The 15,377-nt window shown below is 43.4% G+C and overlaps 1 protein-coding gene across 3 annotated transcripts in view; it reads left to right on the forward strand.

Moving 5' to 3' along the window:
• Positions 1–15,377, forward strand: part of SV2B (synaptic vesicle glycoprotein 2B) — a 63,548-nt gene that overhangs the window by 42,177 nt on the left and 5,994 nt on the right. For all 3 annotated transcript variants that reach the window (XM_059858574.1, XM_059858577.1, XM_059858575.1), the window contains exons 3-12: positions 933–1,113; positions 1,717–1,868; positions 3,688–3,821; positions 4,569–4,658; positions 6,773–6,883; positions 7,967–8,055; positions 8,770–8,934; positions 11,473–11,606; positions 12,390–12,590; positions 15,142–15,301. In XM_059858574.1, coding sequence (XP_059714557.1) covers positions 933–1,113; positions 1,717–1,868; positions 3,688–3,821; positions 4,569–4,658; positions 6,773–6,883; positions 7,967–8,055; positions 8,770–8,934; positions 11,473–11,606; positions 12,390–12,590; positions 15,142–15,301 — 1,417 coding nt within the window. The remainder of the gene's footprint in view (positions 1–932; positions 1,114–1,716; positions 1,869–3,687; positions 3,822–4,568; positions 4,659–6,772; positions 6,884–7,966; positions 8,056–8,769; positions 8,935–11,472; positions 11,607–12,389; positions 12,591–15,141; positions 15,302–15,377) is intronic.

Consider the following 15,377-nt stretch of genomic DNA (forward strand, 5'->3'; position numbering starts at 1 on the left):
GCAAAGGACAACTGCCATGTTCTCCAGGAGAGTGGCAAGCACAAACTGAGCAGGTTACAGGGAGACTGCCCAGGGTGGAAACCCATTCTCTCCTATTCAGCCTGGCACTAAATGAGTCATTGAGACTGTCTTTGAGGAACCCATAGCAGAAAATCTAGTGAAGTCAGGTTAAAAAGAATAATCCATCTTTCTTAACAATGTTAGACAGATAACTCTGTAGAGTAAACTGTCCAGACAAGCCTTAGAGTCTCCCTTCTCCTGAAATTTTCAGGTCAAGACTGCACTCTTGAGTAAGCTGTCCTTTAGTTAGACACCAGATCTTGGCTCAGTAAGGAAGGAAGTAGCTGAGCTACACGAGGTGAGTCCGGGTAACAGACTGATCCTTTCAGACAGAGCTGGGAAAAGCAGAGAGTGAAAGAGATGGAACACTGCAAAGAGATTTAGCCATGCTTCATCAGTCTCTCTGCTCTCACAGCTTTTTGAGCATAAACAGCAGCCTGACAGAGCCTCTCCCTACACAGCCTCCATCCCACTGCACTCAGGGGGGTCAGAGGAGTTAAGACATCAGAATTCTGTTGTATTGTTGGTGGCACATAGCTGGGACACGTGCATCCTAAGCTGCTTATGCCTGGCCATTGCTTACGTGCAGGGGATATGTGAGCAGGGAGGCTGGGAAGGAAAGATGTGGGGCTGGTCAAATGAGGGGATGTCCATACTGCCTGCAGTGATGCAAGCTCTCAGGCACGAGATGGGAAAATTACTGTCCTGCTAATGGGCAGAGTTTCTGGCATCTGAGATTTGGGGTGGTTAGGAATATCTCTATTGCACAGTATGCCAGGACATCAGCTGCCACATGGGCACTTTCACATCTGCTTCTACGCTGTGTACTATTTCCACCCTGTTAACGAGCTGATTGTCTCTCTCCCTTCCAGGCTTGATAGTCTACTTAGGAATGATGGTGGGGGCTGTCCTGCTGGGTGGCCTCGCTGACAAACTGGGAAGAAAGCAATGCCTCATCATATCACTTGCAATCAATGCTGCCTTTGCATTCCTCTCCTCCTTCGTCCAGGGATACGGATTCTTCCTCTTCTGCCGCCTTATCTCAGGCCTCGGGTGGGTACCTGGTGAATCTGGCCTGGGGCAGCCCCAGCACAGCTGGGCAGTGTGGCTGTGTGGGGTGGGACAAGGAAAGGTGCTCAGGAGAGGCATCCCTGGTGCCCAGCCAGGATGGCATTGCCATTTGGGATGTGTGGATATGTTATTCCACTCTTGACCCTTAGAGCTCTAAGGGTGGGAAAGTTTGGTCATTGATGTTCTGGTACTGCCCAAATTGTGCAGAAATGTGGGTGAGACTGAAAAATGCCCACCTCCAAGGCCTCCAATGAGACCCTCAGCAGTTCCCACTGGCTGCCAGTATTTTGCCTCCCTAAAATGAGTGATCATGAAATAACAAGAGATGTTTAAGCGAAGAGCAGGGTGTTACTCTGGGTTTGTACAAACAACAGAAAATTCAGCTTTTAGAGCATGAGAAGGATCTTGTTCATCTTTGATGTCTAAGACCAGTCCAGCCAAAGAGAGATTTGCATTTTTCCTCCAAGTCTCACTTCTGAGCAGCCCATCTGTGAGTGTGACCTTCCCTCATTAAACATGCAATCCTCACCACAGACACATTGAAGCAGCCTCTCATTTTTCTCATGTGCTGTTTTTTCTCCTCAGTATTGGGGGCACCCTCCCCATCGTGTTTGCCTACTTCTCTGAATTCCTGTCTCGTGAGAAGAGGGGGGAACACCTGAGCTGGCTTTGCATGTTCTGGATGATTGGTGGCATTTATGCTTCAGCAATGGCTTGGAGCATCATCCCACATTACGGTAATTTGTGCTTTTGATTTTCTACAGCACCACATTCCTGCACCACTACACCACCCCAAACCCTTGCACAGGTGACAGTTCTTACACATCCCAACATAAATATCACTGAAAATAATAGATACCTGAAGTGCTCAGAGAAGGTCTCATAAATTGACTGCACGATTGACTGATGGATACTGAGGGTGTAGATAGGATAGAATGGGGTTGCTTTCCATCTAAAGTCTCAAATACATCCCTTGAATTACACTGCTGGAGCCTGAGCTCTTAATCTAAATGTCAGCTCATTCTGGGGAAAAAATTGACTGAGATTATGTTGCAGAAATTGATCCAGTTATCAAAAATAAGCACCTTTAATCAGGGAATTACTGGATGCTGTGGATAGCAGTGAGGAGAGCACATGTGCTTTCCCTTAGCCAAGTGTCCAAGCTGTCAGAGCTGTGTACCTGGTGACACATCTGCCCAGCATGGGATGGGCTGAAGTCACTTCTGACTTCACCTAAATGGATGCAGGAGTAGAATGGGTTCCCTGCCCTCAGCTGGAAGTGGGAATGAAAAAGTAGATGGCTGTAAACTGAAATTTACTTGTGCTCTGAGAAGCAAAAGTCTGCATGTCACATGGAATTCCTTGTATATAACTTAGGAAAACACCAGAAGCAACTATCTACTGGAAAAGATTAATTTCCCCAGTATTCAGTGACACCAGCTGCTTGCAAAATCCTGTTTGAGGAAAGTAGGACAGTTCACAAAAACCCACAAAGGAAACCACTAACATTTACCTATCCATCATTTCATTTTTAGCACATTTAAAGCACATTCACTATAAAGAAATATTCATGCTTTTGATTGACATGACAGAGACTGTTGGAAGAAATAAACTTACTGCAGTGGTTTCAGGTTTCAGCTTTTAAAAGCTATTGGTTATTTACATTACAATTATTTTTCAGATGACTTTTTGATATTGTGTTTTTGTGGCTTATTTTTTTGATTTCCAGTGTTCCACCTACTCTTTTGGCACTTTGTGAAATCATTAGAGCACTATGACTGGCTCAGATGAGACCTCTGCAAAACCCATTACTTGATGATTTCCTTATTATGTGAATAAAATTTTTATAGAAAAAAAAATTGTTTTAACACTCCTTATGAGATTTGAGCCTAGGGAGAGTGAATGGAGCAATGTAAGAGAATGAGGCTGTACTTTCCAGTTCTTAGCAGGGGAATACCTAACTTGGTCAAACACCAGGAAAAAAGGCAGGAGATGGGGTATCTCAAAGGCAGGATTAGGATTTTGATGTTTTTAAGTTTGAACCCCAGCTCAGGTTTTTGTAGGTCTGGAAAGTAAAATAAACTTGTTTTTCTCGCTCACTTCCATGAAATGTGAAATACATATGTGATGTGGGAGATGGAAAGAAGCTGTCTCTAAAGTGCCTCTCAGATCAGAGATTTAACCTTGGTAAACCTTCACAAACATCACTGAGAAGCAATCCATTATGGCCCTTATTCCTGTACCATTTTCCAGCCTTACTTGCCTACAGCTGCTCTGAGCTGTTCCTATCATTAGGAACATCATTAGGTGATTTCTAAACTCAAAGATAAAAGAAGGTTTTTAAAAGGCAGAGCCTGAGCATGCTCCAATTTCTGTAATGAACATGAACTTGCTGCTATCTACTGACCATGCTATCGAGCCTCCAAGGGCCACCAGCACTAAGAATAGCAAACTTTCAACCTGTCCTCCTGTCATACAGAGCTGCAAAGTTCTGAGCAGAGAAAAACTCAGAATTCCTGGTCGGTATTTTCACTTGTTGGCTCTTGCTGTTTCCAGGCTGGGGGTTCAGTATGGGAACCAAGTACCACTTCCACAGCTGGAGAGTCTTTGTACTGGTGTGTGCTCTGCCCTGTATCGCCTCCCTGGTGGCGCTGAAATTCATGCCTGAAAGCCCACGGTTTTTGCTGGAGGTAAGATGATTCATCTCTGGTATCTGCAGAGGATGGCAGGTCCCTAATGTGTCGCTGTCTGTCTGTCTTTGTCCCATCAAACACACAGAGCACAAGCTCAGAGGCAAAGCCACTCCCATGTGTCTACCCCAGCTGCACAAACTGCTTGAGCCCCAAAGGTTGCAGACTGTGGGGTCAGTCACTGGTGATTAGGGTGTCACTGCCAGATGGGGTACAGAAGGAAGGTAGTGAGAGATGGGAATTTTATCTGTCCAACAAAGGCACTTTGAAAACATCTCACAGAGTCAGGGCATGGAACTACTGAATCCTGGTGGTAGAGCAAAGGGTAAAGTACATTTCACCAAGTAAAATGCTTAAACCTCAGAAATCTTAAGCAAGTTTCTGTATCTGCACTTCACAGATGGGATATGTAGCAATACATAGTACAAGCCTGAAAGTCTTTAGTGGAGTTGGGATGAGAGTCCAGTTCTCCTCATCCATCTCCTCTTCTTTCATCTGTTTTTAAAGACCTATCCCTGACTCTTTTTCTGCCTCAGGCAGTTTTAGGACAATTCCTTTCTCCAGCACAAAGGTGCTGCACTCTGTGAATACCAACCACGCCTTCAGCCCTTTGGGTTTCATGCAGCCCAGGCTGTCTGTGTGCTTCTCTACTATGCTGGACCTCTAGAATTGCTTTCTCTCTGTGCTTTGATAAATTACAGAGCTGGGAGCTTGAACACTTGCTTTCCTTCTCTTTGGTGTTTTCAGATTGGTAAACATGATGAAGCTTGGATGATTCTCAAGCAAGTCCATGACACCAACATGAGGGCCAAGGGTGAGCCAGAGAGGGTGTTTACGGTGAGTTTAGCAAAGCCATTGCTTAAGAAAAGCTGAACATACTCTCCTTAGTGCAGCACAGCATGACTTTATTTCTCCTCAGGACTCTTTCAATGCAATCTCTCCCCCAGCAACAAGAAAAAGGACTGTGAGAAACATTTTGTGGGTTTAAACTTAGATGCCAGTCTGTTTTTCCAAGAATTAGTCAAGTCTGTCAATTGCAGCAAGTACTCTTCATTCCTGGTGTTACTCTACATCCTTTAGACCAGTGATTTCTCAATTATGCACATGTTTAATTGGCTTGCTCTATGAGACTAAAACAAAATAAGAGACATATTAGCCATGTGGGAGACCTGAGTCACTCCTTTCTCCATTCTGGCTTCTAATCAAAGTCTGATTAAACTTCATGTACTTTCTAATGAGCTTTCCAAACTCCACCTGCCTCATATCCAGTCTTTAATCTCTCCAAGGGAAAGTGGGATGAGTGGCTATTACTCATTGGTCTGCTGCTTGTTGTGAAAAAGGTCACACCAGCAGAGTTGTTAACAGTAAAATCAGAGGAAAGGTTTATGCTGGGGTTAGCTGCAAATTACTATAATTCAGTTTTAAAATCCTGGTGAGCCAGCCAGGGAAGAACTCTTGATTTATTCCTTTAAAGATGAGAGCACACATGCTTTTAAAGGATGGAAAAAAAAGGAGATACACTTGTGGGTGAAACATGTATTTTTGATCAAGAAGGAAAACAACGCTCCATGTTCAGAAGGGTTGTCAGGAGACTGTGCCCCTCAGGAGTGCTCCTTCAAGGAAAATAAAATTCCATATCTGAGCATGACAACTGCATGCAGGTTCATGTGGGATCTTAATGAGCATGTGTTATTTTTAGGCTACCAACCATTTGAGTAATGCAAGCCCTGATAGCAAAGGTGAGAGAGGCGTTTTCTTCAAATCCATCACCGGCTTTGCTGTAACGCTGAGCTGGGAAATGAAGCTCAAACATAATTATATATAAATATATGTACATATATCCCAAAGTAGGGCACTATGAGAGTCTGAGCTGAGTAGGAGAATGAAGGAGCAGCAGTGCAGCCTCCATCAGTGCTGGTTACTCCATGCCACAGAGCCATGACTGCAGTGGGGGAGCTGAGCTGGGTGTCGCACCTCGAGGCTGAGCCGAGATGTACTGACACCCGCTGGCACAGGAGGCTGATCAGTGCTCCTGGTGTGGCACAAACTGTCAGGGTTTGTGCTTTTCTGACAGGCCAGAAGCTGTCAGTTTGTGGTGAGTCAGCCTGTACGGGACAGCTCCCAGATCTGACATTTAATTGGTGCCAGGAAGAGGAATGTGGAGACTCCAGAGCTGAGCCAAGTCGCTCGTTCACACGCAGAAATTTATTCAGCAGATTTTCGCCTCCTCCATGTGTTTACAAACAGTTCTGTTTTCCTTGAATATGTCCTTTAATTAAATTTACTAAGCAAATATTTACTGGTATGCATTTGTAAGTTTTCCTGAGCAGTCCGGTTCAGGTATTCAGCAGTGAAAATTCAGATTCTTTTGGTGAACCAAACTGATTGTGTTGTGTGGGCTCACTTGATGGCAGGATACATTTTCAGCTGCAAAGATTCCCATCTACACATTCATTTGTCATGGAAGTTCTGTCAGTGGTATTTAAAAGATGTTGAATGAGAAATGTTCCTGCTAGTTGTCTTAGAAGAATGAAATCCTGAAGACACAGTTTGGGTACAAGTGGCTGATCTTGGAGATAATTTTTACTATACTTTCTGAGTCCTAATCCGTGGTGGGAATCTGAAGATAGAGAATTAAGGTAGTATACAGGTAGATTAGCCAGGAAATGAAAGATTGATGTGGACGTGATGTAATTAAAATATTTCATGGAAGAAGAGAGAGAGAGGGGATGAAGGGATAGATGGAAAGAAGGAAGCAAAGCTTATTTCTGCTAATAGTCTCTTGCTGTAATTAAATCAATGAGCTCCATTGCTAATGCTAACTTTCAAGGAAAAAATAATAGGGGTTATCAGGTGGAAACATTGCCCAGAAAACAGTGGAATTTAAATCCACCCAAGATCAGTTCTAGAAACTGCAGTCCAATTTTTGTCCTGGTTTTTTTTCCCTCCAGGTTTCCTATATCAAAACTCCAAAGCAAGTGGATGAATTTATTGAAATCCAGAGCTCAACAGGGACCTGGTACCAGCGGTGGCTGGTCAGAATCACAACTACTTTAAAACAGGTAAAGAGAAGAAAAAACTTCACACAGTGCTCCAGTGCCTCTTTGCTTCAGGTCATTGTACCTTGAAACCCTGACTCCCACCTCAGAAAATCTTCTGGTTTTTGTGAAAAGCTGTACTCAGACTGCACTTTCTGTGCAGCTGTGTGCACCTGCAAGTTGCCAGCCAGGCCCCAAAATGCCCCTGTGAGCATCACTGCCATCCAGCAGTGCAGAGCTTCCAGGAGCAGCCACAGCCCCAAGCACTTGGCTCTCCTCCTGAGCAGATAAATATTGATTCTCTCTCCCCAAACCTTAAGTGAAATTACCAGCTGCAGTGGAGGCAGAAAGTGTTTGCTCTTTGTTCCTGCTGAGCCCAAGTTTCTAAGAATGTTGTATTGTCTCCTAGGCTAATTTAACCTTTCACACCTGCTATGCTGCTCACCTAATGCCCATGTAGGACTGTGGAAAACCTTGCTAAAACTTCTAGTCTTGAAGGATGAGATGAAAATAAAGGAATGCAGGTTCTATACTGTCACTATACTAAAGTGTCAAGAGAAGGGCTTGAGGAGTTGCATCCCCTCATGTTCTTGGCAGCATTTTCTGCAATGAGTCAAGTGCAGAACTTGGTTTGCCTCCTGCTTGGCTTCATCCCTACCTGATTTCATCTTATACCTCCTGAAGTGCCAGCTGTGTTTGGGCTTTTGCTCTTCAGAGAGCTTTTGATCTCAGTTTGAAAGCACTCCTGACACCATACATACATTTGAGAAGATAAAGTTGTCAGAGGGTCTGAGAACAATCTCATATCCCCATTTGCTGATATTACCTGAGAGAAACACTGCCTCATACCCAGCCCTGATCATGCACTTCAGCTCATTACAGAGGGCTCAGATCAAGTACTCTGGCACTGAGCTGAATAAGTGATTTTTTGTAAGCCATTTACTCTATATATATAATTTTGAAAAAACACTGAATATAAGCCACACATCTGACCTTCCTCTAATGAACCCATTTTTCTGACATTAGGATTATGATACACTCAGAAATTAAGCTGTCAAGTGTCTGCTGGGGTGTCCTGGCAGCTAATTTCTTCTTGTGGATTTTTAGGTCTGGGACAACGTGCTATATTGTTTAACAGCCCAGTACAGGATGAACACACTGATGCTGGCTGTGGTTTGGTTTACAATGGCCTTAAGGTAAGGAAGATACTTTATGTTTTTCAGGAAACTGAAGCACTATTCAGAGTCTGAATAGTTATTTACACATGTAAATAAACCATTGCAAAATTAATCCTGCTCTTATTTTAAAGAGTCTTTGTGAACTAAGCCTTGCTCTCCTACAGATATTGATCAATCTGACTGCTTTTTATGAAGTTCAAGGTGCTTTGAACAAATCAGGACTTGAGAAGTGGTTGGTAGCACAGTAATAGATTGACTTTCTCACCTTTAGATCTTTCATTTGATCTTCTCCACAAACACACAAAAAAGACACAACCCTACCAGACAATCAGTCTGTTCCTTAGTCTAGATCAAAACCACACAGGGGAGTCTAAATCTAAACTACAGGTAAATTTTGTCTAACTCTCACTTGAACTGCACACTCACAGAAATCAGCCCAATTTGTTTATTCTCTGCTTATTTAATGGGTAGCAAGGTTAGCTCATTTCTGTATTCCCCAGTCAAGGGAACTGAAATGAATTGTCCTGCTTCAAGTGAAGGGGGATGGACCAACATGCTTCTGAGATCAGCAGGGTGCTTAGAGGGCAGAAACACCTTGCTCAGTCCTTTGTCAGAACTGAGCAAGAATTTGTGTCAGACATGCATTCACATTTGGAGTTTAACAGTTTGCAAGCTGTGAAGTGGATTTTGGAAGAATCTTGTGTCCTGATGTGTCTCCCAATCGTGCTGCAGTTACTATGGCCTTATTGTCTGGTTCCCTGACATGATCCGCTATTTCCAAGACGAGGCGTATGAATCCCGGGTGAAGATCTTTGATGAGGAAGAAGTGTCCCATTTCACCTTCAATTTCACCCTGGAAAACCAGATCCACAGAAATGGGGAATATAGGAATGACAAGTAAGTGAACAGAATTTGCTTTCATGTATTCAAATTGAAATAAATTTCTAGAAAGCTCTTTCTTTCTTTTCCATTTCCCATTAACTTGAACTTCTCTGTTGTTCTTTTGGACGCTCAATCTAAATCTCTCAAGTCCCAGAGGCAGTTTTTGACAGACAAAATATCATTTTAATCCTTTTTTCCCACCTACTTTGCCTCTGTCACTGACTTCTGCAGAACCCAGGGGATGCCTGTGAGGAGTCCTGCTTCCAGCAGCCCTGAGTTGGGATTAGGGCAGCAAGTGCCCACCTGGCCGTGCTGGGCAGCCCTGCATGCAGCAGTGACTTCTTTTTCCTTTGCCCACACTGACATCTACTGGACTTGAGCAGTCACTAGTGATGAACTTGCTGCTGTAGTTCCAAAATAAAGAGCTATTTCTTCTTGAAGTCCTCTATATGAATTAGCCCAGTCTCCATCCTGCAGCCCATTAGTGCAAGCTGGGCCATGGCCATGCTGGGGTGCTTCTCCCACTGCAGTCACTATCTCCCCACAGATGAGGAATTCACCTTTTTTTTTAGTGTTTTGAAGTCAGTGCATTTGCTCCAGCAGAACATCATCATTTTCCTTCCTTTTTTCCTTCTATTGGGCTGGAATTGTTTTTATTTCTGTGTCCAGCCTGGACCACAATCACTCTGTGTTCCACAGCAGGGTAAATCCTGGTCATTCCATCACTACTATTCAAAATCCCAATAAAAAGGAAAAATATCCCTTTGTAATTTCTGTGATCTCATTGTCAGGTAGACCTAACAGGATGCTGCTGCAGCTGCCTTTCTGCAGGGGGCTCCTCCCCATGCTCAGTGTTACACAAAACACCCATTGGTTTAATCTCCACAGCTGAAACCACATTTCATTGCCCAGCCAGGTTGTTCCAATCCCCTCAGAAACCATTTCCTTGCTATATATTTGATACACGTTGGTGGGGGACCCCAACATGTGTCCTCATGCCCTTCCATACACCTTCCCTACAGCAAGGAGCTGAGCCCAATGATGCAAACCTAGCCCCACAATTCCTCTTCTCCAAAAGAAAGTGGTTAGAAGTGGATGTTGGTCAAATTTAGGCACTGGGGACATTTTTCTTATGCCTACAGGAGGTGCTGAATTTTCACTAACTCCACTGAAAATTAAGGATACTCAGCACCTGCCTGGATGAAGACATAAAACTGTGATGTAAATCACTATTCTCCCACCTTGGCCCTCTCCATTTCAAATACCCAAAACCCCATCAAGCTAAATTGCAGTAATTCCCAGAAATTATCTCAGAATGGTTTACAGCTGTGTTTGCTCTGCAGCCCTTGGCTGTGAGCTAAAACTCCATGGATCACCAGGCCATTGCTCTCTGAGTCTTCTAAAGCTGGGTGTTAAGAAAGCAAACTGCAGGAGGGAAAAGGGGTTTTAACAGCCTTTAGGAGTAAATACATCACAGGTAAATACATCACTGAGAAAATGCAGAATAGCTTAAGTTTTGCTGTAACCTGTGAGACCCTCTACAAGGAGCAAAACACTTGAATAATCTTCTTGTAGTATATTGTGCATTAATAATTTCTGTTAGTAGGTTCAAGAAGCCCTGCAGTGCTCATTTAAAGGTGTAAACAACCATCACGTTATGCTGTGTTAAAAGTGCTCAATTCAATTAAGCTGCAGAGTCTATGTTAGAAGGCTTTTTTTCATCTGGTGACAGTCATGGCCTCTTTAACTGGAGCAATAATGCCTGTTCCTAATAGCTCCTTACATCTTCTAAACATGTCTGTGCATTACCTAATACATCTTCTCAGTGTTCCTGCAAAATCTCACAGGTAAATCAATATTGTGTCATCCTTCAGGCAGCCAGGTCAGACATGTCACACTTCCCATCAGAGGAGAAATCAATCACCTGACACAGTTTATTATTTTTAGTGAAATCTGTTTTCATTACATGGTAAGTAATAAACCTCAAACAGAGATGGTTACAAGCAGAACTCAGATTATCTCCCCGGTCTCTCCAGAATCCCTGCTGCATTTTCACTTTAAAAATCACTTTGAGTTTAAACAACTGTCAGAAACCTTTCACCAAATGGCTCAATAGGCTCCTGATAATGTCTGGTTTTATTTATGATGGAGGAAGGGGGAGACTAAGGAAGGCAGCAAGGTCAGCTCATGAAGGAAATGCCCTGCATTGAGTGAAATTCTGTCATCTTCAGACAGATTAGGACTGAACACAAGAGGATTTGTGTCCCCTCAGCTTTAGAAGCACATTTGCTCAGATGTGATTATTTTGAGGAAAAGAAAAACTGCACAAATCCTAAAAGATCCATGTCTCCTCTCAAGAAAATACTCTTCAGACCCTTCCCTCCTAATAAAACAGAAGGACCTGGAGGGAGTTATGCACTCAAGCAACACCTTTTCTGTAAATGACACTAGAAATTAGAATTAGTGCTCTGTCTCTTGCAACAGCCACTGCACACTATACAGTGTAGAAAATATCTTAAAGCACAGACTGAAGTTCTGTTTCCTGCCCCACAGATTTATTGGCATGAAATTCAAGGAAGTGAGATTTGAGGATTCATTATTTGAGAATTGCTACTTTGAAGATGTGAGATCCAGTGAGACCTTCTTTGAAAACTGCACCATCATCTCTACTGTCTTTTATAACACCGGTAATGGGATTCCTGCTGTGGTGTCATCTCTGTAACTAGGAACTCTTTTTTATCAGAAAACTATTTTATTAGAACTATTTTATCTGCATTCTGGGAGAAAGGATGGTAGGGATCTGTGTGTTTGAGTGAGTGCTGGGTGATGAGAGTGATGCTGGAGGAAAGGAGTGTGATGCATTTGGAAGGAGACCTCTGGTGGCTCCATCAGTGATTTTAACCCCAGATGGCTTCTGGTGTCTCTGGGTGCTGTATGGGAAATGCCAAATTCCGTGCTCAGGCCCTGACAGGTTAAAGTAATGGCAAAATTCTCAGCAATCTACAGCTCTACTCAGTAAAACTGGCTTAGAATATAATTTCAAGCCACCAGCAGTTGAAGATCATCATCAGTAAAATAAATCACTAATTTGTACCAAAAGTCATTAATAAAAGTCACTTATAAAAGTCACTAATTTATACCAAAAAAAGCTCTTAACTTCTACTCTAATAAAGAACAAATGCTAATGCTATGAGAACCAAAGCCTGCATTGCCCTGTCCTTGTGGCATGGGGATAGTGGTTCAGTGTGCTGAGTATACTCCACAAATAAAAGGAGTGAAGGAGCTTGCATCTGCCAGGAGCCAAAGACTCAGCTAGAGATTGCCACTCTAATAAATTCCCACTGAAATAAAAACTCCCTGGCCATTTCCTTTGGATGAGAAACTTCTCTTGGGTCTTTGGTTTGCTCCTTGCTGCTGTAGGAGGAGAGTTCAGCCAAGCAGGGTCAAGCCTTTGCCTCTTTCCCTCACAGATCTCTACGAACACAAGTTCATCAACTGCAGACTCATCAACAGCACCTTCATGAGGGAGAAGGAAGGCTGCCACATCGACTTTGAGGAGGACAATGATTTCCTGATCTACCTGGTCAGCTTCCTGGGCAGCCTGTCTGTGCTGCCAGGCAACATCATCTCTGCTCTGCTCATGGACAAAATTGGGAGGATAAAGATGATTGGTGAGTGGGGATGCTGGGTGATGGGGCAGGACAGGGTGGAGCTCAGCCCTGCAAACAGCCCTGCTCAGTGTGTCTGGCATGCCTCTGGTGGGAATGAGTCATCCCCAAAACAAAAGGAGCAGAAGGATAAGGACTAGAGGGTCAGGCAGGTGATCCATGGCCGAAAGTGACCCACTCCCCACCTCCTCACCCTGCTTTTCTATGTGTCTGTAACTTTTTTTTTTTCATTTATTTTGCCTTTTGTGTCAAATCCTGCATGTTTTTGCAGTGTTCAGCAAATCAGGGTCAGAGCTAAAAAGGGAGCTCTTGGTCCTGTTGACTTGCTGCTGAAGTCCAAAGCCTCTGTATAAATAAATGAGCATTTTGCTTGTAGCAATGAATATTCACAAAGGTTATTTGATGTGGCAGCTTGACAGCCTAGGAGTTCCTTCTTTTGGTTTTTTATCTGATTTTCAAATGATTGCACAAGCAGCTTCAGAGACCATATGGTAAATTAACTGACCATGTCACAGCCAAGAAAGGATCATTTAAAGGATCCCTTTAGCATCATGGGAGTAAGTTATCAAGGTTTCACCTTATCAGCTTTATGAATACTTTGGGAATTGCTGGTGTTGCAGCCTCCAGGGTTCAGACCTTGCTCTCATCCCATGATATGGGAATCATGCCCTGAGGGACAGCCAAAGGAAGGTAATAAAATCAGGGATGTGGCTCAGGGGTAAGGGATGAATCACTCTCTTGAGCTCCTCTCTCTCCTCTGAGAACAGAGGGAAGGTTTAGCTCAGCCTCACCTTCAGACAGGTTAAAGTAGAGCAAGATGACTGTCTTAGGAATTTACACTGAGGGAAAATGAGCATTCATGTGGTGAATTTGAAAAAGACCCAAACAAACCAGAGGGTCTGTGAGAAATAAATTAGAGGAAGCTGAATGAGAATCAGATTGTCCATCCTGCAAACATGTCAGCATTTCAGCATTTTCATCTGGAATTGAGATGACAGCTGGAGCCCTAAATGCTTATTTCTCCTGCAAAAAGAAGAGAACAGGACAAAAATTAGTAATGACATGCTGAAACATTTCACTGTGGAATTTCCAATTGAAAGAGCCTTCTGGCATCCCACCTGTATCACTCTGTGGAACATATTATTTCTGGTCAGCTTAACAGGAAAACTGAATTTCTCCTTTGTGTTATGTGCCTTGCTGAGGCTGCAATTTATTTTTATCACATCCTGCCAACCTTCTCTTGTACAAAACAGATCTCTTGGTGCCCTCACCAGTGCTGGGCTGGGATCTTGCAGCAGGGGGAATATTCACCTCACACTGTGGGGATGTAGTCTGGCCTTGTACCATGGAGGAGAAGTGGACAAGGAGTCCTGCACAGCAGCTTTTCATAGGCAGGCCACTGCAGGGGCAAGATGCAACATAATGTCCAAATTGAAGCATTTTAGTTACACTTCAGCATCCAAATTATTTTGGCTGGCGCTAAATTGACTCCAAGAACACCAAACAACAGAGAAAATTGTTTGCTTTCCTGGTAATAAATGGAGATATTTCAGTGATAACAGAACATTCTGGTGAAAAACAGTTTGATTTTTCCCAAATTTCATCTTTCAGTTGAAAATTCCCAATGGAGTAGAAAGCAGTGATGTAGCTATTAATATTTCTGAATCTGAACTGTGCCTAACTGAGCATGAATGCTCTCACTTTCTCCCTTGGTGATGTTCATAAAATTATGGCTCCTGTGCAAATGTGCCATGAAATCTAATGATGTTCTTATAATTAAAAGAGACCTCAAGTGCTTCATACAAGTGACTGTAAATTATCCTAATTGGGACTAGAAATGTGTCAAGTGATACGATATGAAATGCACAAGCTTATCACTTGGAACTCAAGTTCAAAAACCTTCACAATGATGCTTCCTTCTCATTGACTTTCATGTTTACTTGCCTCTGCTCTTCCTGGGTCCATCTGGTCTGGAAGTCTGAGATGCTGGAAGCCTGCCTGGAAAAGTCTTCACAGTCTTTGTAGAGCAGGAACTATCAGCGAGATCAGGTGGACATTGAGAACATTTCCAGGCTGGCCTCCAGCATCAGAGAATGACAGATAGGCAGCATCAAGGTGTTTTTGGATGCTCACAGATTTAATACTTACTGGGATGAAATACCATCACTTGAAAGCCATCTTTAACGAGTGTATTTGCTCAGCTGTTGTCGCTACAGGACACGAAACAACACGAGCGCACACACTGCTGCTCTCAAGGTGAAGGAAAGGGAAGTTTATCTTCTGACTTTAACATTTTTAGTTTTCTAAAAGTGACAGTGGATTGGAGGGTGAAAGTGCCACCTCTCCAATGACACTGGACAAACCAACAGTCTATCAAATTTCTCTTTTTCTACAAAAGAATGCAAAACAATAAGTTATTTACAGAAAGTGCTTGAGAAAGTTTGCTACGAGAATGCAAACATCAGAAGGCTTAGAAAATCTTAAAAAATCAGGGCGACAAGCCGCGGACGGGGGAAGCTGGTGCCAGTGTTTTTCTGTTGGTTTCCCCCTGCAGGCGGCTCGATGCTGATCTCAGCCGTGTGCTGCTTCTTCCTGTTCTTCGGGAACAGCGAGTCGGCGATGATCGGCTGGCAGTGCCTCTTCTGCGGGGCCAGCATCGCCGCCTGGAACGCCCTGGATGTCATCACCGTGGAGCTCTACCCCACGGACAAAAGGTGCTCAGAACATTCCTCCTTTTAGTCTCCACCCTCTACCTAGTGCTCTTGGTTCCCAGCAAAATAAGCTGCCCTA

Source organism: Haemorhous mexicanus, chromosome 13 (genome assembly GCF_027477595.1).
Source record: "Haemorhous mexicanus isolate bHaeMex1 chromosome 13, bHaeMex1.pri, whole genome shotgun sequence".
NCBI classification, from domain to species: domain Eukaryota; kingdom Metazoa; phylum Chordata; class Aves; order Passeriformes; family Fringillidae; genus Haemorhous; species Haemorhous mexicanus.